At 48.5% G+C, this 24,021-nt stretch overlaps 1 protein-coding gene across 1 annotated transcript in view; it reads left to right on the top strand.

Annotated features, from left to right (window-relative positions):
• Positions 1-24,021, top strand: part of LOC144826182 (uncharacterized) — a 456,019-nt gene that overhangs the window by 259,197 nt on the left and 172,801 nt on the right. Inside the window, 1 exon segment of the mRNA XM_078684576.1 lies at positions 15,597-15,766. Coding sequence (XP_078540702.1) covers positions 15,597-15,766 — 170 coding nt within the window.

The raw sequence follows: 24,021 nt of genomic DNA, 5'->3' as shown, positions 1-24,021 counted from the left end.
AACCGTACAGAGCAGATTTTTCAGACAAAGATTTGGAAAATCTGAATGTGTCAGGGAAGAAGGCACAGGTCAAAGAATTATTGACAGTATTGCAGAAATGGGGAGATATAGAAAGATGGAAAGCCAGGTGGGCCAAAAAGAAAGATGAGGCTAGATCTAAACAGGCGACCCCAGAATTCGTTCTAAAAGAAGCTGACAAGCCAGAACAGTTATACCCTATGCGAGAAGTGCCAGGGGGAAAATATGTGCCCGTTCCATGGTCCAGACAGGATATTGTGTCCTTTACAAATGATTTCCCGAAATTACGAGAGAAGCCTGTGGATTGGTACAGGCAGGTGGAAAGATTTGTAAAGGTGCAGAAATGCTTATGGAAGGACCTGGATGGGTTCTTCGATATTGTGGTCCCTGTAGATTTATGGACCGAGTGTAAAATAGCCATCGCTTGGCCTAATGAGGAATACCCGAGGGACCATGTCACAGGCGCACCCTCTAATGAAGTGATGAAAAAATATGACCAGGTAATATTACACCTCAAGGGAAAAGTGCCTGCAAAGGAAACTGATTGGACCAAGATAGATAGAACCACGCAGGAAAGGGACAAGACTGTACACTCCTTTTATGAAAGACTGTTACAGGTGTTCAAAACATACAGTGGTATAGATAACATCGAGATGAAGGACATGACCCATTTTATTTACAGGTTTGTAAACGGTTTAAGACCCGAAATTTGTCAGTGGATAAAGGATAATAAAATTTGTTGGCAGTCCAAGAAAATGGATGAGGTCCTACGGTACGCAAAGTACTGTGAGGACGAGATGGCAGAAAAGCGAAAGGCCCTGAAGGAGAAAGTCATGTGGGCACAGGTAAAATTAGCTGAACAGCAGGAAAAGCAATTGAATAAATTAAATAAGACTACTCAGAACCAAGGCCCTGGGGGTGGGGGAAAGCCCCGAGCAAAAATGAGCAGAGAGGAAGCTAAAAAGAAATTTCCCTGCCACCAGTGCGGAGAAATTGGACATTGGCGAGACGAGTGTCCATATTTACAGCATGATAATACCCAAACCCCTGATTTAATTCCACAGACGCAGAGTGAAAAACCAAGAAAGACCCAGCAACAGGTAAAATTGCCCCGAGCGCCAAAACCTAATTTTAAGGGGAAATCACCGCAGGGTGATGACGTAGAGATCTGGGGAGGCAATGAGAACAGAAATGCAGCAACTTCGCAGTATTTGTTAAATGACACCTTTTTCTGTGACGACCAGTACTGACGGGGCCTGAGAGGGGAGGACAAGGAGTGTGTACTTGGCGCCTCCTTGCCGGTAGACCAGTCAGGGCCATACATCGAAGGAAAGGTTGATGGAAATGATGTCACCTTTCTGTTGGACACTGGTGCTACCCGTTCTACTGTGAGAACAGCAGACGTTCCAAACCTACCCCTCTCGGGAGAGCAATCCAGGTAGTAGGTGTGTCTAATCAATTGATTAGTACCCCAGTTACTAAACCCATGGAGATTTCAATAGGGAACTTTAAAGAAATGCACAGATTTGTCGTCTGTGACACCAGCCCAGTGAACTTACTGGGACGTGATTTGCTGTGCAAAATGAACTGCACCATCTTTTGCACACCAAAAGGCGTTGAAATTCAGACACCAGATGAAGATGGAATCTTCAAATTAATGTTAATCAGACCTGACTCAGAAATTAAACGAATGACTATACAAGACTTACCTGAAGAACTTCAACAGGCAGTGAAGCAGAAGTATGGGACTTTACTGGAAAGGATGTAGGATTAATGGCAAATGTAGATCCCATACAAATAGCCATGAAAGAAAATGCAGTTTACCCCAATATCAAGCCCTACAGAATGAGTGCCGAAGTAAGAGCAGGAGTTGCCATTGAAATACAGAAATTGCTAGAAGCAAACATAATACAAGAAGTGATGAGCAGCCCGTGTAATTCCCCCATAATTGGAATCAAGAAACCTAGTGGCAAGTACAGAGTAGTGCAGGACCTGAGAAAGGTAAACAAGATTGTGGTTCCTTGTTGTCCTATTGTCCCGAACCCCGCAGTGATCCTGTATCAGATTCCCTGGGATGCTGAGTGGTTCACTGTGATAGACCTATGTCACGCATTCTTTTCGATCCCATTGCATCCAGACAGCAAATTTCTTTTCTCATTTGCTTTCAACAGTCACGTGTATGTTTGGAATCGTGTCCCCCAGGGGTACACAGAAAGCCCCTCTATCTTTAATCAGATCTTGAAAAAATGCCTTGAATCTTTAGTCTTACCTGGAAAGTCTGTGCTGGTACAATATATTGACGATCTCTTAGTGGCGTCCAGAAGTCATAGGGATTGCGTGATTGACACCATTGCCCTACTAAATCACCTAGGTGAAAAGGGACATAAAGTGGCCCCCGAAAAATTGCAGTTCTGTTCAAAATCGGTGAAATATCTGGGGCACCAGATAGAAAAGGGAATCAGAAAAGTCACCTCAGAGAGAGTCAGAATAATTCAAAAGATGCAGTTACCCCGTACTCAGAAAGAAGTCAGAATGTTCCTTGGAGTTGTAGGTTACTGCAGGCAATGGATTGTAGAATTCGCAGTCCTAGCCAAGCCTTTGATAAAGATGACAAAAAAAGGCGCAGAGGACCCAGTGGAATGGGATAATGAGAGCTTAACAGCATTTACTAAGTTACGAGATTGTCTGTGTACAGCCCCTGCTTTAGGGATGCCTGACTATTCTAAGGAGTTTGCCCTGTTCTGTGATACACGTGATAATTGTGCATTGTCAGTCCTAACTCAGGAGCATGGCTTGACCAGACGACCCGTGGCATATTTCTAAGCCACTTTGGATCCAGTAGCTGATGGATTACCTGGGTGTTTGAAAGCAGTAGCTGCAACCTGCACAAGTTTAGAACAGAGTGAATCCATTGTAATGGGACATTCTGTCACTGTATATGTTCCTCATGCAGTTGTAATTTTGCTGACCCGAACCAAGACTCAGTATCTCACCCCTAGTCGGCTGACTAAATACGAGAGGATTCTCGTGGGTGCTGCAAATGTAGCCATTACTCGGTGTAATATCTTGAACCCAGCCACCCTACTCCCTGACTCAATGATTATAGAAGACGGGGGAGAAAACGAGCATGACTGCATTAACCTGACAGAATTCCGTACTAAACCTCGCCCAGACATTAAGGAAACACCTTTGCCTGTGCATGATGAGGAGTTCTTTGTGGATGGCTCATGTATGAGGCACGAACTTGGAGGCCTAAGCGCTGCTTATGCTGTAGTCACCTTAGACAGCATTAAAGAAGCATCATGTTTATTTGGAATAAAGTCTGCACAAGTAGCCGAATTGATAGCATTGATAAGAACTTGTAAAATTGGGAAAAACCAAAGAATAACAGTGTACACTGACAGTCAGTAATGTTATGGGGTTGTGCATGACTTTGGCCAATTATGGCTACAAAGAGAATTCCTGACTTCATCAGGTACCCCCATTCAAAATGGAAAAGTTGTACAAGACCTTTTAGAGGCAATCCAATTACCAAAAGAATTGGCAGTGGTCAAATGTATTGCTCATAAAAAGGGCCTTGACCCTGTATCTTTGGGAAATGATTTTGCTGATCAGGTGGCAAAACAATGTGCTAAGGATCGCATGTCAATAAATATCAAACTGGGAGGGACTGGAAACAGCTGCCAACTCATGGTGTTTGACGAAGTGCCTACCTGGGATGAGGTGAGAGAGTGGCAGCATGCTGTGCCATCGGAAGAGAGAGAGAAGTGGAGGAAACTTGGTTGTCGACCAAGACGTGAGGATGGTGTCATTGTGGGCCCAAATGGTATGCCTGTGTTACCTAGGCATCTACTTGCCACTATGGCCAGACTGATACATGGAAATTCACACACTGGTAGGGATGCCATGGTTCTGGTGTTTCAACAGACCTGGTATAACCCGAAGTTCAGGAAGGTAGCAGAATCACTCTGCCAAAGGTGCTTGACGTGTCAACAGTTCAACGCTGGCAAAAGAACAGTAGTTGAACTGGGAAAAATTGGGAAATCAGGGGGTCCCTTTGTAAGAATTCAGATTGACTTCATCACCATGCCTCGTTGTGAGGGGAAAAGATATGTCCTTGTCATTGTCTGCCTGTTTTCAAAATGGGTGGAAGCTTACCCTGCCAAACAGAGTGACGCCATAACCGTAGCCAAACTATTACTGAAAGAATTGATACCTAGGTTCGGGGTTCCAGTCACTATTGAATCAGATAGAGGCGGACATTTTCAGAATGAGGTGATCGATCAGCTCTGTAAAGCATTTGGAATCACACAAAAGCTGCACTGTGCGCATCGTCCAGAGGCTTCTGGAGTAGTAGAGCAAGTAAATGGCACTATAAAATCGAGGTTGGCAAAAATGTGTGACTCTACTGGTATGAATTGGATTACTGCCTTGCCTCTTGTTCTGATGGGACTCAGAAGTATTCCAGACCGGAAAACAGGCCTGAGCCCCCATGAAATCCTAATGGGAAGAGTGATGAGACAAGCATGGGTACCAGGATACAAACTGTTAAGCATTACTGATGATTTGGTACTTGAGTACTGCAAGCAACTGGGTGACCAAGTGCGTTCTATCTCTCGCCAGATTGGGGAAGACGCCGTCGCCAACCCGACAACTCCAATTCACAAATTGGTTCCTGGTGACTGGGTTAGAATCAAGAAGCATACTCGTTCGAGTTGCCTTGCACCCAGGTGGGGAGAAAAGCGCCAGATAATACTGGTGACCACGACAGCGGTGAAGTGTGCAGGCGTTCCCAAGTGGATCCATGCCAGCCATACACAGAAGGTAATTCCGGACGAAGAACCTGGAGCTGAAGGTTGTCCAGCTGAGGGGTCTGCAAACGTCAGTCCTGAAGTAGCTGATGACGAACAGCCGAGCACCAGCCAAGAAGATTGGATACCTATAATCGACCTAACTGAAGACCCAATCAGAACAAGAGAGCGAACCTACGAAGATAGAGAGTGGAATAGAGAGGTCAAGATAGGCACAGGCGAAGACCCTCACATCATTGAGATTCACGTCAAGTCTGAGGACGAAGAGGAAGGTCAGACAGGGACAGAACAGGTGATTGACACACCTCCACTAACTCCTGAAATCGAAAAAGGACAGACTAGAACTAGTGTAAAAGTTCGAGCAGAAGGAAATCAAGGGATCGAAGTGCTTGAACAGGATCAGATAGAACTAGAAGAACGTGTTCAGGACATAGAAACAGAGACATTCGAAAGCCAAAACCAAAATTCACCTGAACCAGGGCAGCTTAGTAACCAGGCAGAAGAAATAGATACAAGACCTGGGACTAGTCAGACAGGAAGGGAGGAAACGGAAGCCGAAGTGCCACAAACAAACGAAAATAAAAGAGCATTAGAAGAAAGCCAAATAACAGTGCCAGCCAAAAGACTAAAGAAAAGGAAAAATATCGAGCTAAGATATATTAAGAGACTAAGACTAAGAATAAAAACAGTAGAAGAGAAACTTGCAGACAGAAGGAAAAGTCCACGGATTACAGAGCAAGCTGGAGAAAGCTCCAAAAGAAGGAGTGATCGAATAAAAAGACTAAACGAAAAATACCAGGATCCTGAATGGACATACTTAGTTTGGGAGGAATTTGAGGATCTTGATATCTCTGACGAAAGTGACGGAGAACAGATTGCCGATCTATCTGCCGAAGAAGACGAACTAACCTGAAAAGTTGCTCAGAGTAAGCTACCTGTGCAAAGTTACAAAGAGGGGTTGAAAACTTCTTCTGAGCAAAATGTCTGATTCAAGAGTGAATGGTAGACCTAGTCGCAGTTGTTGCAAAACATGCTGCAAAGTATGTATATGTAGTGTAGCTATAGTAATAATAGTTTGGATAGGATTAACAGTTTTCATTCCTTTTATGGTAAGCAAGAATACTAATATTGACCCTACACAGACTACCGACACTGAAGAACTGACAACACGAAGTGTAGAAAGACGTGAAAAAGCACTCAGACAAACAACATCAGACTTAGAAGCATCAGATGAGGAAGGACTACATTATCATGGAGTTAAGAACCAGACTCATTTAAATGTTTTCGCAAACCTGTTAGTGCATTATGTAGAAACTATGGAAATAGAAGACTGCTATGTCTGCATGAAGCTACCTACTTCTGTAGCTGAAGGCATGACTTATCACCACCTACCTTTGACTTACGGAATTTCCTGTAGTATTTTAGCAAGCTTATTTTACAAAAGAGGACCGTTACAGTACTATTACTCTAACTCAGACGTGATATTTTCTGAACTTCCAATACGTGGAAATCTGAATCCTGTACATACTAAAAGTGACGTTACACGTTATATGGGAGAGTACTTTCTGACTATAGGTACCATAGACCTAAATGACGCACACAGGGACAACTTGACCTGTTCATTACATGAACAAGAGAAAATGTTTCTAAACATGGCAGAGAAAAGAAGGGAGAGTTTCCAAAGAAAGGCAAATGATAAGAGACAGAAAACTCCTAAATGGGCTGAGAACATGGAAAGCACCTCAGATGGTGGGAGTGGTCCTGCTTTGTTGCTGGATTTCGAAAGGACAGGGAAACTTTGTCTTCATCGCGAGAAGACTAGTTATTATAATAACATTTTCATTGGTTCCAGTCAATGTGAACACAATTACAAGGTAATTGGAGGTTGGGGATTCAAAAATGGGTCAGAACCTGTGTTTCCTGGAATTTATTATATATGTGGAAACAAGGCTTATTTCAAATTGCCGGATCACTGGTATGGAAGCTGCTACTTTGGCATTGTTTTCCCGAAAATATACCATGTGAATGAAATTGCTGGAAGCAATGAAAACACTAATGGCTTAGTGCGTAGTAAAAGAGAAAGCGTAGGTGAAATAATGGGTAGTATTTTTAGTGCACTGATACCTGGAGTGGGAGTGGTTCTGAACACTCATAGAATTTGCAAATTATCCACAATAGTGGATGTGTTGTCTTCGGACACAGCTCATGGATTTCTGTTGGTCAATACCGAAATGGTTGCGATCAGATCAATGGTTTTGCAGAACAGACTTGCGCTTGATACCTTATTAGCAAAAGAGGGCGGAGTCTGCCGGATGTTGAAGGTGCAACATTGTTGCACTTACATTCCGGACAAAAGTGTACAGCTCAAAAGATATGTGAAAAACATTACTAATTTGGAAAAGGAACTCAAACCACTGGAGGTTGACAGTGCCTGGAAGAGACTGGTCGATGGTCTCTCCAATGTAGGTCATTGGTTTGCTAGCTTAGGTAAAAGCTGATTGTTTAAGGTACTGATGCCAATTGGAGTGATAGGTTTTATCCTATTTCTCATATTCGTCTGTTGCAAAAGTCGCAAACACACAAAGAAGTACTCAGTGAATGCGAGAGGTGTGAAAAGAAGTATGGATGAACTCGAATTAGAAGAAATGAATAATCAGATCTACAAAAGGGTGAAAAATTCTCACCCTACCAAAGATGCGAAAGAAAAATTGAATCGCCTGTTGGAAGAGATAGAGTTGTACAAAGTGTGAAAGAAAAGTTGGCATCTGGTTCCGTTATTTGTGATAATAGTAAATATCATCAAAGAGGGGATTGATAGAGCAAGATTTCGCATCGCGACTTGCTCGAGTCAAGAACCTCGAATCTGTATAATCCTATAATACCATTTGTATGTTTACTAATTTCCTTTATTTGATATACGTGTATATTAGTGACGCTTGCCTATGTGTTTATTAATACGAATAACCCTTGTATATAAAATGGCCGCTGTTTTGGATTTTGCTTCTGCGCATGCGTTAGTCATACTCACGTGATGTGACGTAATGGCAATTCTGGAGGGAAAGGGTGCGCATGCGTAATAGCCATAAAATGGCCGCTTCTGTATTAACGTGGTGAAGCTCGTGCAGTTGCTCTCGTGTTATTGTGTGTTGCTCTAATCTATAACTGCATAGTATATTTTTAAAATGATATACCTGAAGTACAAAATCATGATATGTAGTACATTCATTTATTTCTATATTTTAATTTGTTTTCGCTTACTTTTAATGTATCCTCGGCATGGAGGGGGGATGGGTTGCTTGGGAGTCCATTTTGGAGTGCAGTACTGCGCAGGACCAGAAGTAGCGAGGTGGCATTGACACAGCGCCAAGAGAAAGTCGCTGCCAAGACGTGCCTGGGAAGATGCACCTTCACCCAGTCAGAGAAACTGAAATGTGTTACATTATTAACAATGTATTTCTTCCTATTGTATTCAGTGCGACTTCTCATGGGAACCCCAATCTTGCTAGGCGGTACCCTAGAATGTAAATTAGGCCTTAGAAAAGTCTGTTCTGATTGATGTGTTAACCCATCCTACCTTAGGACCAATTGAAATTGGGGATTCTGACACTTTGCAACATTGGGGGGTGGTACACTGACCCGAAAACAGTATAACTAGCCTAGGTTCACCTAGGGAATTTGTCCGACTTGTCTGAATAGCTGACCTGTCACTGACCCAACGCACTCAATAGGTGACTGAATACAGAGCGCTGCGGAGCACTCTGTCTGAATTTGACCATAGACTCTAAGGTTTTACTAAACCTTAAGTGCTGGCGGAGCACTTTGCTGGGGAGTTCGCTAACCCAATCGGGGTTCTGACTGATAGCTGCAGAGAGGGTGGAGCGCAGGCGTTGCTTCCGAACTGCGGGTGCTGGTCGTATCCTGGTGGTCCTGTCCTGATCCTAATCTGGGTTTCCTGTCCGGTCCTGGGGTGTCCAGTCTGCACCTGCTGTCCCGTTGATGACTGTCCTTCCTGGGGGTATCTCCTGTCCCTAACTGACCCGTGGCCAGGGTTGGTTTTCACACCAGTCTAGGTAAATATCTTGCTGAAACTCTAAAACTGCACCTTTCTATTTTCCTGTCTTTGCTTCAATAAAGACATACCTTTGCATATGTTAAATTTTCCATGCTTTCCGCAACCATTGCATATCCTAAAGTCATCTGCATTTAATTTCATAGCGTGTTCCTATGTTACCCTACCTTTTCGAAATCACTTTCTCCATTGCAGTTTGCAATTTCCTGATGTGATCTATAATTTTCTCTTATAAAATTGACTGAAGTACTTTACTAGAATCATAGCGTGTACCACTTTTCACCCTTACTAGAGCTGTTTAAGATTCCTAATTTTCCCTTCATATTCATGAAATATGTTTCCCATAGTATAAATTTATACTTGTATAACTTTACCCATCCAATTTTTAGCGCGTTTCCTGTCTCACTATTTCTAGAAATCTAAATGATTGTCCTTACACTGTTCCTTTATGGTTATATGCTTTTCGTCATCTTGATTATTGACTGCCTTTTAACTGTAAACCTCATGATTTCCGAAACTGATTACTAAGATAAAATCTTAAAACGTCCCAGTTGTCTGTGGTCATTTGATAAATATTCAAAGTTGTTTAAAGTTGGGTTTGTATATTTTGTTTCCTGCCTTTCCTTTTACAGCTAGCTCCCTGACCCATCGTGGTCATAGATACCCGTAATGGTGGATGGTAAGTCGGGTACACTAGAAACAATCGAAAGGACTCATGGTTATTGGTAGTAGATTGTGAGGTCATCTGATCAATGTATATGATAAATTAAAGTATATGGGCCTGAAACCTAAGTGGTGAAATTATTGGTCGGGTGACCTGCGATCTCTATCAGAACCACGTGCATGGAACCACGTGCACTGAACCACGTGTACGGAACCACGTGCAGGGAATCATGTGCACAGACACCATAGGTAGGACGGGAGCGGGGAAGGGACACAGGCAATGGTTAATCATGACAGCATTAGTATTATTATTATTAAACATTTATAAAGCCCATGGCTACTCTCGGGCATCCCAGCGCTAAACAGCTGAATAGAGTGACCGATAAATGTAGGAAGATGTTTGTTGAAACAGCCATGTTTTTAAGAGCTTCTGGAACGGTAGGACGTGCATTTCAGTGCGGACGTGTAGTGCGCGTTCATTCCACAGCTTGGCCGTATTGAAGGCGACGGATCTTCCTCGGCTTCTTGTCCGCCTGACTTTGGGAACGACGGCGAGATTACGGTTCAGCGATCTCTGGTTTCTCTTGGGGTGGTGCCGAGAGATAAGAGGTTTATTGATTGCCGGGCATATTACACCTGGCGGTCTGAGGCCTGGCAGCCATGAGAAGGGGCCTGGCCTCACTGCCATTCTACTCTGAATTTAGAGTTTTTCTGTTTGTATCTCTTATGTAACTCATGTACTCGGAAGTCCTTATGTATCGCAGCTGGTCCTTTTGTGAAGCCTCTGACACCTTCGGCAGTCCTGCCAAGCGTCACCCAACAGGTGTGACCCTCACGCATTTCAGTGCGGTGATCCGCATCACCGCACTGAAATGCATTGTCACGCATTTGCCACCAGTGCCAGGCGCGCCACCAGAGACTGCTGCTCGAGACGTGCTGTGCTGCCTGGACCAGGAGTTCCTAAATAGTAACTGCTCTCAGCTTCTGTGGAGTGGCTGAGAGCGCTACAATGCATCTTCACTCTGCCCGGGCAGGCTCAGCTGGCTGCTATTGCCCTAGAAACTGAATGCGGCGCCGGCGGCTCGGGGCTTACTGAATCACACACTGCAGGGGGAGGGAGCGGCTGCCCTCTCTCAGCAGACGCAATACTGCTGTCAATCACCGGCCATGGCACATGGGGGCCGGCATGGGCGTCCGCAGGGGGGTCGCTTGCCCCCCCCGGATCGCTGTTCTGTTCAGTGCTGGCCATGTGACAATGTGGTAATTACAGCAGGCTGTGCTGTTCCCCTGAGAGAAGCCCCAGGAGTTTAAACGTTCTCTCACTTGGGGCCTCTCGCACTTCTCTCTGAACTCTAGAGGCTGCAGCAGCCCCTCCCGAATCTCATTCAGACTGTGGACAGGCCCATTGTCATTCTGTCTGCTGCTGATCATCACATAAAGAATGACAATGGGCCGTCTGCCTTTAAGGTGCCTTGTAGACATCCTACCTGTGTTTTTTTGATTTTTTTTAAATTAAAGAGTGTCAGCAAACACCAATGCAGCAGTGCGGCCAGACACTCTGCTCTATGGGGGCCGGGCGATTCACAACTTAGTCTCATTGACAAGTAATTGGTATTTTAAAGACTCCCAGTCTGTCTGTCTCCCTCCCTCAGTCTTTGTGATCTGTCAGGCCAGGTGTCGCAATGGCAGTGTTATGGGTTGAAAGGCACGAGTTGCTGTGGCAGGATGCAGTGTGCAGAAACGCAGACCTGATGGAACAAGGGAACGCTGCAGACGAGTCTTGAAGTGCCCATGTTACGTGCCTGCAGCAAGCGGTGGGGGGAGGGGGGATTCACTGGCATGCTTCACTGCAATGGCAGCATCCACATGGGTTCACGATGTGGGCAATGCACAGACCGCACAGCATCCTTACACAGAAGCAGGCCGGAGCTTTCCAAGTCACCTTCCTTTTGTTCTTTCGGGCCGTTTTCTCTAATTAAAAAGACCAATTCGTTGATCAGATCTGCTCTTCTTTAACATAAAACACTTTGATAGGTGAAGGATTATAAAACATGCATTGTGATTTATTAATGTACTAGGATCATATTTTATGAATAGATCCTGAAATAAATGGCTTCTGTGTAATGATTGATTGGGCTTCAGAGCTGCAGTTGATTTACTGGGAGACAGAGGGAGGGAGACAGAGGGAGGGAGACAGAGGGCGACAGACAGAGGGAGGGGGGCGACAGAGGGAGGGAGACAGACAGGGAGACAGATAGAGGGAGACAGAGGGAGAGAGACAGATAGATGGAGGGAGACAGAGAGAGCGAAAGAGAGGGAGACGGAGAGAGTGGGAGACAGAGAGAGGGAGACAGGGAGGGAGACAGAGAAGGAGACAGAGGGAGAGAGAGACAGAGGGAGGGAGACAGGGAGCGAGACAGAGAGAGAGAGACAGAGGGAGGGAGGCAGAGGGAGAGAGGCAGAGAGAGGGAGACAGAGCCAGAGAGAGGGAGACGGACAGAGTGACTGAGACAGAGGGAGACAGAGGGAGAGAGAGAGAGAGAGGGAGACAGAGGGAGGGAGGGAGACAGATAGAGATAGAGACAGACAGAGACAGATGGAGGCAGAGACAGGGGCAGGCAGGCGAAGAGAGACTGAGAGGGAGACAGAGGGAGGGAAACAGGGACAGACAGATAGAGGCAGAGACAGGGACAGACATATAGAGGCAGGGACTAAGACAGACAGAGAGGGAGACGGAGGGATAATTAGATAGGGAGGGAGACAGAGGGTGACAGAGGGAGGGAGACAGAGAGAGAGAGGGAGACAGAGAGAGAGGGAGACAGAGAGAGGAAGACAGAGGGAGACAGAGAGAGAGGTAGACCGAGGGTGGGAGACAGAGGGAGCCAGAGGGAGGGAGACAAAGAAGGAGACAAAGAGGGAGGGAGACAGAGGGAGGGAGGGGAGGGAAAGAGAGGGGAGGGAGACAGAGAGATGGAGAGAAGAGAGATAAATAGAGCGAGGGAGACCGATATATAGAGGGAGGGAGACAGATAGATAGAGGGAGGGAGACAGAGAGAGAGGGAGGCAGAACAGAGATGGAGAAAAGAGAGATAGATAGAGGGGGAGACAGAAAGAGAGCGAGAGAGAGAGGGAGGGAGTCAGAGAGAGGGAGGGAGAGATAGAGAAAGGGAGGGAGACAGACAGAGATGGAGGGAGAGGGGAGAGAAAGAGAGAGAGAGAGGGAGAGGGAGGAGAGAGAGAGGGAGAGGGAGGAGAGAGGGAGGAGAGGAGAGTGAGAGAGAGAGAGAGAGAGAGATGTGTGTACGCTGGGTCTGGTGGCACAGTGGATGAAGGCATCCGCTGCAGGGGCATATGTTCAACCTCATGGTCATAGTTTTTTTGTTGATCTTGCCCCAACCCCCTCCCCACTGACCCATCCCCCACCGGTGCGGCCCTCGGCCACAAACCACACTGTAAATTTGCCCCCCTGAGAGAAAGTTTGTGAGTACCCATGCTCTAGAACCACATCAACCTGATATAGAATTTCTTTGTTTTTTCTGGGCATTTTTAGTTTTTCCCTCTGTTTTATTGTAGTTGCCAGGTCGTCTGCTGTGGCACCTCACAAGATTTTTCTGTTCCCCCTATGGGTTTCTTTGTTTATTTAAGCTCTTTGTCTTAATAGATTTTTATTAAATGTATTTAATACTTGTGCTCAATCATGTCGGAGGATGGTGATGAAGTTAAAATTTTGCCCCCCCTGGAAACATTTCTGCGGATCCCCATGGGGGCCGGGATAATATCCGGATGTGCAGGCGGTAGAGTGAGCCGTCACATCCGAACTCGGAGGAGAAGCGGGAATTTGAAGTGCAGGCAGAAGGAGAGACTCGGGCTCTCTCTCATGCCCCCATGGCCGCCCGCCGCGACCCGGCAAGACTGAAGAGGGGGCAAAACACTGCAGGCTGCACCTCAGCAGCTGTGCCGGTGACAGTCAGCTCTGCCAGGCTCACCACCAGGATTGCGAGCGCCAGCAGCCGCGCCGCCAGGGGTCGAGGAGTCCCGAGACGGCCGTCGGTCGACTCGAGTGTCCAGCAGCTGCCTGGCTGATGGTCCGGATGAAGACAGGCAAAGTGACACCACAGTCGGGGCGTCATAAGTAAGTGTCAGAGGGATGCGATAAATCCTCCCTTTCAGCTGTGTTCATAATAAACTGAAACTGTTTTCTTTAAAAAATAAATGGATTTGTCCATCCCTTCTTATCCGCTTCCGGTTATGTAGTAGTTGCTTTACTCATTGAAGCTCTGGTATGTGCACATTTAAAAAATCTACATAACATATCCTGGGACAGAGACAGCAGCATGGAGTTAGAGTTAACCTGTTTGGAATCGGTACATGTGGGCCATATCTGACCTCTGAAAGAGATCTGCATGAGAGTGTAATGCACCCTGGCAGACAATTATAGAGGGTTGATATGCGTCTGTCCATTCTAACTTACTACAGTGACAAGGCTTAGAAATTGGTGAGGTTAACCGTAGAAGTAGATACGGGGAGAAGAGTGTGCTGCAAGGGTGTGTACATGAGAGATTGGAAGGGGTGAAGCTCCCTCGGCCTCAGCATTGTACTTCAGCGATTATAAGCTGCTGAGATAATAAGGTGAGATGTGCCCTAGGAGAGGGATATTACCTTGGAGTAATGTACATTAAAAGAATCTGCAAGGGTCAAGTTCCCCCGAAAAAGACTGCCTCAGTACCGAGATACCGTCGGGTTAGGAATGGTAGGCTCTCTTTTTCAGTTCTACCAGCAAATAATGGAACCAGCTCCCGCTGGCAGTCTGGGCCAATTCTCAAGACTCAATCTTCAGGCCCTAAAAATCCACTTTTTCTCATCTCACTAGTGGGCTGGTTATGGGCGTGCCTCTGCAGCTTTAGCTCCGTGACATTTCGTGGAGTAACCATCCCATTCAGAAATATTTCATTCATTCATACTTCCTTCCCACTCTTTGGTTAACTGATTAGATGTCAAGTCACTCAATACAGAGAGACAGATTCGGTTAAACCTAGTGAAAGTCCACCCACTCCGGTGACGTGTCTTTATGTAACATAGCATGTGCGTGTGTCAGCATATGTACACAGAACTTTAATAAAGTACTGCTGCTCAAAAACGTGACTTGTGTATGATCATGGTCATGCATTCGTTTACAGTACAGTTACAGGAGGGATCAATAGGGTTTGTGTCCTTCCATTTCTGGTGCTCTGCAACAGTTTCAAGAAGTTCTTAGAGTTTCTTGTTGCTCAAATGTCTGTAATTTCTGATATTTATAAGTTTCTCTCGACTTAATTGCATGATTTTTGCTCGCGAGAAAGTGTCACTCATAGTCGTTGAAATGTCACTCATAATTTCACTCAAATTTTTAAAACGTCACACATGGCAATCTGAAACCTTGGCAGCTATGCTTCGGGTAAAGTTCACGCTATAGAACATCGCATGAAATAAATACATGAATGCATCTCATGGCCTCTTTCAGTCCGGTGTCTCCCCGTCGGAGCATGCGCAATGAGGCCAGCCGCATTCTAGCTCGACGCATGCGCACTGAGGCAGTAAGGTCAGGACCCTTCGCCACCTCAAGTTCAAGGCATGCGCAGTGAGGCAGGTAAAAGACGTGGTCTATCTCCATAAGGGCGTATGTCGGGTCATCGGAGCATGCGCAGTGAGGCTCTATGGTCAGTATTCTTCCGCCTGCAAAAGACGTGGTCTATCTCCATATGGGCGTCATGTCGAGTAATCGGAGCATGCGCAGTGAGGCTGTGAGACTGTCACTCTATCTCCAGCTTAACGCATGCGTAGTGAGGCTGTGACATCAGACACCTCCTCTCCCCAGCTACACGCATGCGCAGTGAGATCAGACACCCTCTCATCTGCAGCTAGACGCATGCGCAGTGAGGCAGTGAGATCAACCATGTATCTCCAGCTTAACGCATGCGCAGTGAGGCTGTGACAGACACCCTCCTCTCCCCAGCTACACGCATGCGCAGTGAGGTCAGACACTCTCTCATCTGCAGCTCGACGCATGCGCAGTGAGGCTGTGAGGTCAGACACTCTTCCCCTGCAGAGCTGTGTGTCTGTCCTCTTTGCCCCGCACAAGCACCCCCACAAGAGCCTTCAGAGCCCCCAGAGCCCCCACCCCGCACCAGGGGCCTCGAGAGCCATGAACCGGCCGGGAGCGGAACAGGTGAGGCCCTGTCTGTGCCTGTCTGTCTGTGTGTCCTGTTGTGTTTGCTGCTGTGGTGCTTACCTGTCACTCTAGTCACACTCTGGAGGCCCTGTCTGTGCCTGTCTGTCTGTGTGTCCTGTTGTTGTGTGTGCTGCTGGGGTGCTGACCTGTCACACTCTGGAGGCCCTGTCTTTGTGTCCTGTTGTTGTGTGTGCTGCTGGGGTGCTTACCTGTCACTCTAGTCACACTCTGGAGGCCCTGTCTGTGTGTCCTGTTGTTGTGTGTGCTGCTGTGGTGCTGACCTGTCACTCTAGTCACACTCTGGAGGCCCTGTCTTTGTGTCCTGTTGTTGTGTGTGCTGCTGTGGTGCTTACCTGTCACTCTAGTCACACTCTGGAGGCCCTGTCTGTGTGTCCTGTTGTTGTGTGTGCTGCTGTGGTGCTTACCTGTCACTCTAGTCACACTCTGGAGGCCCTGTCTGTGTGTCCTGTTGTTGTGTGTGCTGCTGGGGTGCTTACCTGTCACACTGTGGAGGCCCTGTCTTTGTGTCCTGTTGTTGTGTGTGCTGCTGTGGTACTGACCTGTCACTCTAGTCACACTCTGGAGGCCCTGTCTTTGTGTCCTGTTGTTGTGTGTGCTGCTGTGGTGCTTACCTGTCACTCTAGTCACACTCTGGAGGCCCTGTCTTTGTGTCCTGTTGTTGTGTGTGCTGCTGTGGTGCTTACCTGTCACTCTAGTCACACTCTGGAGGCCCTGTCTGTGTGCCCTGTTGTTGTGTGTGCTGCTGGGGTGCTTACCTGTCACACTGTGGAGGCCCTGTCTGCGTGTCCTGTTGTTGTGTGTGGTGCTGACCTGTCACTCTAGTCACACTCTGGAGGCCCTGTCTGTGTGCTCTGTTGTTGTGTGTGCTGCTGGGGTGCTTACCTGTCACACACTGAAGGCCCTGTCTGTGTGTCCTGTTGTTGTGTGTGCTGCTGTGGTGCTGACCTGTCACTCTAGTCACTCTCTGGAGGCCCTGTCTGTGTGTCCTGTTGTTGTGTGTGCTGCTGTGGTGCTGACCCGTCACTCTAGTCACACTCTGGAGGCCCTGTCTTTGTGTCCTGTTGTTGTGTGTGCTGCTGTGGTGCTTACCTGTCACTCTAGTCACACTCTGGAGGCCCTGTCTTTGTGTCCTGTTGTTGTGTGTGCTGCTGTGGTGCTTACCTGTCACTCTAGTCACACTCTGGAGGCCCTGTCTGTGTGCCCTGTTGTTGTGTGTGCTGCTGGGGTGCTTACCTGTCACACTGTGGAGGCCCTGTCTGCGTGTCCTGTTGTTGTGTGTGGTGCTGACCTGTCACTCTAGTCACACTCTGGAGGCCCTGTCTGTGTGCCCTGTTGTTGTGTGTGCTGCTGGGGTGCTTACCTGTCACACTGTGGAGGCCCTGTCTGCGTGTCCTGTTGTTGTGTGTGCTGCTGTGGTGCTGACCTGTCACTCTAGTCACACTCTGGAGGCCCTGTCTGTGTGTCCTGTTGTTGTGTGTGCTGCTGTGGTGCTGACCTGTCGCTCTAGTCACACTCTGGAGGCCCTGTCTTTGTGTCCTGTTGTTGTGTGTGCTGCTGTGGTGCTTACCTGTCACTCTAGTCACACTCTGGAGGCCCTGTCTTTGTGTCCTGTTGTTGTGTGTGCTGCTGGGGTGCTTACCTGTCACACTGTGGAGGCCCTGTCTGTGCCTCTCTGTCTGTGTGTCCTGTTGTTGTGTGTGCTGCTGGTGTGCTTACCTGTCACTCTAGTCACACTCTGGAGGCCCTGTCTGTGCCTGTCTGTCTGTGTGTCCTGTTGTTGTGTGTGCTGCTGGGGTGCTGACCTGTCACACTCTGGAGGCCCTGTCTTTGTGTCCTGTTGTTGTGTGTGCTGCTGTGGTGCTTACCTGTCACTCTAGTCACACTCTGGAGGCCCTGTCTTTGTGTCCTGTTGTTGTGTGTGCTGCTGTGGTGCTTACCTGTCACTCTAGTCACACTCTGGAGGCCCTGTCTTTGTGTCCTGTTGTTGTGTGTGCTGCTGTGGTGCTGACCTGTCACTCTAGTCACACTCTGGAGGCCCTGTCTGTGTGCCCTGTTGTTGTGTGTGCTGCTGGGGTGCTGACCTGTCACACTCTGGAGGCCCTGTCTGTGTGCCCTGTTGTTGTGTGTGCTGCTGGGGTGCTTACCTGTCACACTCTGGAGGCCCTGTCTTTGTGTCCTGTTGTTGTGTGTGCTGCTGTGGTGCTTACCTGTCACTCTATGGAAACAACAGTGGTCCCATGCTTATGTAATACAACACACCAAATAAATACAGACGAAATCGCTTCTATATTTTCAGAAGGACATGTCCAGCCGGACAGAGGTCTTCCAGGTTTACTTAATAAACACAATTCTTCAAAGAATAAAATGTCAGGAATACCTTCCACAATGCCCCTGTGTGGTGCACAAGCCTGTGCCCGACACTAACGGGGTGAACACAGGTGAAGATAATAGGAAAGGTTCATAAGCATGGGACCACTGTTGTTTCCATAAAACTGTTCCCCGAGGTCCCTGTTTGACTTGATTGGGGTCCCTTGTTGTTTAAAAGTGTACCTGTCACTCTAGTCACACTCTGGAGGCCCTGTCTTTGTGTCCTGTTGTTGTGTGTGCTGCTGTGGTGCTTACCTGTCACTCTAGTCACACTCTGGAGGCCCTGTCTTTGTGTCCTGTTGTTGTGTGTGCTGCTGTGGTGCTGACCTGTCACTCTAGTCACACTCTGGAGGCCCTGTCTGTGTGCCCTGTTGTTGTGTGTGCTGCTGTGGTGCTGACCTGTCACTCTGTCCCTAAGTCACAAAGAAGACTCTGTCTGTGTGCCCTGGTGTGTGTGCTGCTGTGGTGCTTACCTGTCACTCTAGTCACACTCTGGAGGCCCTGTCTTTGTGTCCTGTTGTTGTGTGTGCTGCTGTGGTGCTTACCTGTCACTCTAGTCACACTCTGGAGGCCCTGTCTGTGTGTCCTGTTGTTGTGTGTGCTGCTGGGGTGCTTACCTGTCACACTGTGGAGGCCCTGTCTGTGTGTCCTGCTGTTGTGTGTGCTGCTGGTGTGCTTACCTGTCACTCTAGTCACACTCTGGAGGCCCTGTCTGTGTGTCCTGTTGTTGTGTGTGCTGCTGGGGTGCTTACCTGTCACACTGTGGAGGCCCTGTCTTTGTGTCCTGTTGTTGTGTGTGCTGCTGTGGTACTGACCTGTCACTCTAGTCACACTCTGGAGGCCCTGTCTTTGTGTCCTGTTGTTGTGTGTGCTGCTGTGGTGCTTACCTGTCACTCTAGTCACACTCTGGAGGCCCTGTCTTTGTGTCCTGTTGTTGTGTGTGCTGCTGTGGTGCTTACCTGTCACTCTAGTCACACTCTGGAGGCCCTGTCTTTGTGTCCTGTTGTTGTGTGTGCTGCTGTGGTGCTTACCTGTTACTCTAGTCACACTCTGGAGGCCCTGTCTTTGTGTCCTGTTGTTGTGTGTGCTGCTGGGGTGCTTACCCGTCACTCTAGTCACACTCTGGAGGCCCTGTCTTTTTGTCCTGTTGTTGTGTGTGCTGCTGTGGTGCTGACCTGTCACTCTGTCCCTAAGTCACAAAGAAGACTCTGTCTGTGTGCCCTGTTGTGTTTGCTGCTGTGGTGCTTACCTGTCACTCTGTCCCTAAGTCACAAAGAAGACTCTGTCTGTGTGCCCTGTTGTGTGTGCTGCTGTGGTGCTTACCTGTCACTCTAGTCACACTCTGGAGGCCCTGTCTTTGTGTCCTGTTGTTGTGTGTGCTGCTGTGGTGCTTACCTGTCACTCTAGTCACACTCTGGAGGCCCTGTCTTTGTGTCCTGTTGTTGTGTGTGCTGCTGGGGTGCTTACCTGTCACTCTAGTCACTCTCTGGAGGCCCTGTCTGTGTGTCCTGTTGTTGTGTGTGCTGCTGGTGTGCTTACCTGTCACTCTAGTCACACTCTGGAGGCCCTGTCTGTGCCTGTCTGTCTGTGTGTCCTGTTGTTGTGTGTGCTGCTGGGGTGCTGACCTGTCACACTCTGGAGGCCCTGTCTTTGTGTCCTGTTGTTGTGTGTGCTGCTGTGGTGCTTACCTGTCACTCTAGTCACACTCTGGAGGCCCTGTCTTTGTGTCCTGTTGTTGTGTGTGCTGCTGTGGTGCTTACCTGTCACTCTAGTCACACTCTGGAGGCCCTGTCTTTGTGTCCTGTTGTTGTGTGTGCTGCTGTGGTGCTGACCTGTCACTCTAGTCACACTCTGGAGGCCCTGTCTGTGTGCCCTGTTGTTGTGTGTGCTGCTGGGGTGCTGACCTGTCACACTCTGGAGGCCCTGTCTGTGTGCCCTGTTGTTGTGTGTGCTGCTGGGGTGCTTACCTGTCACACTCTGGAGGCCCTGTCTTTGTGTCCTGTTGTTGTGTGTGCTGCTGTGGTGCTTACCTGTCACTCTATGGAAACAACAGTGGTCCCATGCTTATGTAATACAACACACCAAATAAATACAGACGAAATCGCTTCTATATTTTCAGAAGGACATGTCCAGCCGGACAGAGGTCTTCCAGGTTTACTTAATAAACACAATTCTTCAAAGAATAAAATGTCAGGAATACCTTCCACAATGCCCCTGTGTGGTGCACAAGCCTGTGCCCGACACTAACGGGGTGAACACAGGTGAAGATAATAGGAAAGGTTCATAAGCATGGGACCACTGTTGTTTCCATAAAACTGTTCCCCGAGGTCCCTGTTTGACTTGATTGGGGTCCCTTGTTGTTTAAAAGTGTACCTGTCACTCTAGTCACACTCTGGAGGCCCTGTCTTTGTGTCCTGTTGTTGTGTGTGCTGCTGTGGTGCTTACCTGTCACTCTAGTCACACTCTGGAGGCCCTGTCTTTGTGTCCTGTTGTTGTGTGTGCTGCTGTGGTGCTGACCTGTCACTCTAGTCACACTCTGGAGGCCCTGTCTGTGTGCCCTGTTGTTGTGTGTGCTGCTGTGGTGCTGACCTGTCACTCTGTCCCTAAGTCACAAAGAAGACTCTGTCTGTGTGCCCTGTTGTGTTTGCTGCTGTGGTGCTTACCTGTCACTCTGTCCCTAAGTCACAAAGAAGACTCTGTCTGTGTGCCCTGGTGTGTGTGCTGCTGTGGTGCTTACCTGTCACTCTAGTCACACTCTGGAGGCCCTGTCTTTGTGTCCTGTTGTTGTGTGTGCTGCTGTGGTGCTTACCTGTCACTCTAGTCACACTCTGGAGGCCCTGTCTGTGTGTCCTGTTGTTGTGTGTGCTGCTGGGGTGCTTACCTGTCACACTGTGGAGGCCCTGTCTGTGTGTCCTGCTGTTGTGTGTGCTGCTGGTGTGCTTACCTGTCACTCTAGTCACACTCTGGAGGCCCTGTCTGTGTGTCCTGTTGTTGTGTGTGCTGCTGGGGTGCTTACCTGTCACACTGTGGAGGCCCTGTCTTTGTGTCCTGTTGTTGTGTGTGCTGCTGTGGTACTGACCTGTCACTCTAGTCACACTCTGGAGGCCCTGTCTTTGTGTCCTGTTGTTGTGTGTGCTGCTGTGGTGCTTACCTGTCACTCTAGTCACACTCTGGAGGCCCTGTCTTTGTGTCCTGTTGTTGTGTGTGCTGCTGTGGTGCTTACCTGTCACTCTAGTCACACTCTGGAGGCCCTGTCTTTGTGTCCTGTTGTTGTGTGTGCTGCTGTGGTGCTTACCTGTTACTCTAGTCACACTCTGGAGGCCCTGTCTTTGTGTCCTGTTGTTGTGTGTGCTGCTGGGGTGCTTACCTGTCACTCTAGTCACACTCTGGAGGCCCTGTCTTTTTGTCCTGTTGTTGTGTGTGCTGCTGTGGTGCTGACCTGTCACTCTGTCCCTAAGTCACAAAGAAGACTCTGTCTGTGTGCCCTGTTGTGTTTGCTGCTGTGGTGCTTACCTGTCACTCTGTCCCTAAGTCACAAAGAAGACTCTGTCTGTGTGCCCTGTTGTGTGTGCTGCTGTGGTGCTTACCTGTCACTCTAGTCACACTCTGGAGGCCCTGTCTTTGTGTCCTGTTGTTGTGTGTGCTGCTGTGGTGCTTACCTGTCACTCTAGTCACACTCTGGAGGCCCTGTCTTTGTGTCCTGTTGTTGTGTGTGCTGCTGGGGTGCTTACCTGTCACTCTAGTCACTCTCTGGAGGCCCTGTCTTTGTGTCCTGTTGTTGTGTGTGCTGCTGTGGTGCTTACCTGTCACTCTAGTCACACTCTGGAGGCCCTGTCTTTGTGTCCTGTTGTTGTGTGTGCTGCTGTGGTGCTTACCTGTCACTCTAGTCACACTCTGGAGGCCCTGTCTGTGTGTCCTGTTGTTGTGTGTGCTGCTGGGGTGCTGACCTGTCACTCTGTCCCTAAGTCACAAAGAAGACTCTGTCTGTGTGCCCTGTTGTGTTTGCTGCTGTGGTGCTTACCTGTCACTCTGTCCCTAAGTCACACTGAAGGCCCTGTCTGTGTGCCCTGTTTGTGTATGATGCTGTTGTGCTGACCTGTCCCTCTGTACCCAAGTCACACTGAAGGCCATGTCTGTGTGCTCTGTTGTTGTGTGTCCTGCTGTGGTGCTGACCTGTCACTCTAGTCACACTCTGGAGGCCCTGTCTGTTTGCCCTGTTGTGTGTGCTGCTGCGGTGCTTACCTGTCACTCTGTCCCTAAGTCACACTGAAGGCCCTGTCTGTGTGCTCTGTTGTTGTGTGTCCTGCTGTGGTGCTGACCTTTCACTCTGTCCCTAAGTCACACTGAAGGCCTTGTCTGTGTGCCCGTTCTGTGTGTGCGCTGTGTGTCCTGCTGTGGTGCTGACCTGTCACTCTGTCCCTAAGTCACACTGAAGGCCCTGTCTGTGTGCCCTGTTTGTGTATGATGCTGTTGTGCTGACCTGTCCCTCTGTACCCAAGTCACACTGAAGGCCATGTCTGTGTGCTCTGTTGTTGTGTGTCCTGCTGTGGTGCTGACCTTTCACTCTGTCCCTAAGTCACACTGAAGGCCTTGTCTGTGTGCCCCTTCTGTGTGTGCGCTGTGTGTCCTGCTGTGGTGCTGACCTGTCACTCTGTCCCTAAGTCACACTGAAGGCCCTGTCCGTGTGCCCTGACTGTGTGTGCTTCTGTGTGCCCTGTCTATGTGCCCTGTTGTGTGTGCTGCTGTGGTGTGTCCTCCTGTGGCGCTGACCAGTCACTCTAGTCACAATGTGGAGGCCCTTCGTGTCTGTGTGCCCTGCTGTTGTGTTTCCTGCTATGGTGCTGACCTGTCACTCTACACCTAAGTCACACAGAAGGCTCTGTCTGTGTGCCCTGTTGTTGTGTGTACAACTGTGGCGCTTACCCGTCACTCTGTACCCAAGTCACACTGAAGGCCATGTCTGTGTGCTTTGTTGTGTGTGCTGCTGTGGTGCTGACCTGTCACTCTGGCCCTAAGTCACACTGTGGAAGCCCCTCCTGTGTTCTCTGTTGCAGTGTGTCTTTCTGTGGCTCTGACCTGTCACACTGTGGAGGCCCTGTCTGTGTGCGCTGTGTGTCCTGATGTGTTCCTGACCTGTCACTCTGTCCTAAAGTTACACTCTAGAGGCCCTGTTTTTGTGCCCTGTTTGTGTGTCTGGCTGTTGTGCTTACCTCTCACTCTCTACCCAAGTCATACTATGGAGTCTCTGTCTATGTGCTTTGCTGTTGTGTGTGCTGCTGTGGTGCTGATCTGTCACAGTGTGGAGGCCAGGACTGTGTGCTCTGTTGTTGTGTGTGCTGCTGTGGTGCTGACTTGTCACTCTGTCCCTAAGTCACACAGAAGGCCCTGTCCAGTGCTCTGTTGTTGTGTGTGCTGCTGTGGTGCTTACCTGTCACTCTATACCTAAGTCACACTGTGAAGGCCCTGTCTGTGTGCTCTGTTGTTGTGTGTGCTGCTGTGGTGCTGACCTGTCACTCTGTACCTAAGTCACACTGTGGAGGTCAGTGCTGTAGTGATGCTCTGACGCTCTTCAGCAGTGTGCTGTCCCCCAGCCAAACAAAACCTAGGCCCAGGGGGATGTTTTAGGTGGAATCTATGTAGCGCTCATGCGCTGTCTCTAGACATGCTGTAACTCCTCTGTGGGCTTTGGGCACGCCCATTGATTTGAATTCGTTATTTTGTGTGCCGTTCTGAAATGCGGGCATTTGATTGGTGCAATAGTTTTATTTGTGGGCTTGGTTCCCTTCCATGGGACTGGCCTTCTTACATGTACTCCTCCCCTCTACTTGTGTTAGTTTTGGCACTATTTCTATCTTCCCATTTTC

Source organism: Lissotriton helveticus, chromosome 3_2 (assembly GCF_964261635.1).
Source record: "Lissotriton helveticus chromosome 3_2, aLisHel1.1, whole genome shotgun sequence".
Lineage (NCBI taxonomy): Eukaryota > Metazoa > Chordata > Amphibia > Caudata > Salamandridae > Lissotriton > Lissotriton helveticus.
Note: the sequence above shows the minus strand (reverse complement) of the source record. Positions and strands in the feature narration are given on the sequence as shown.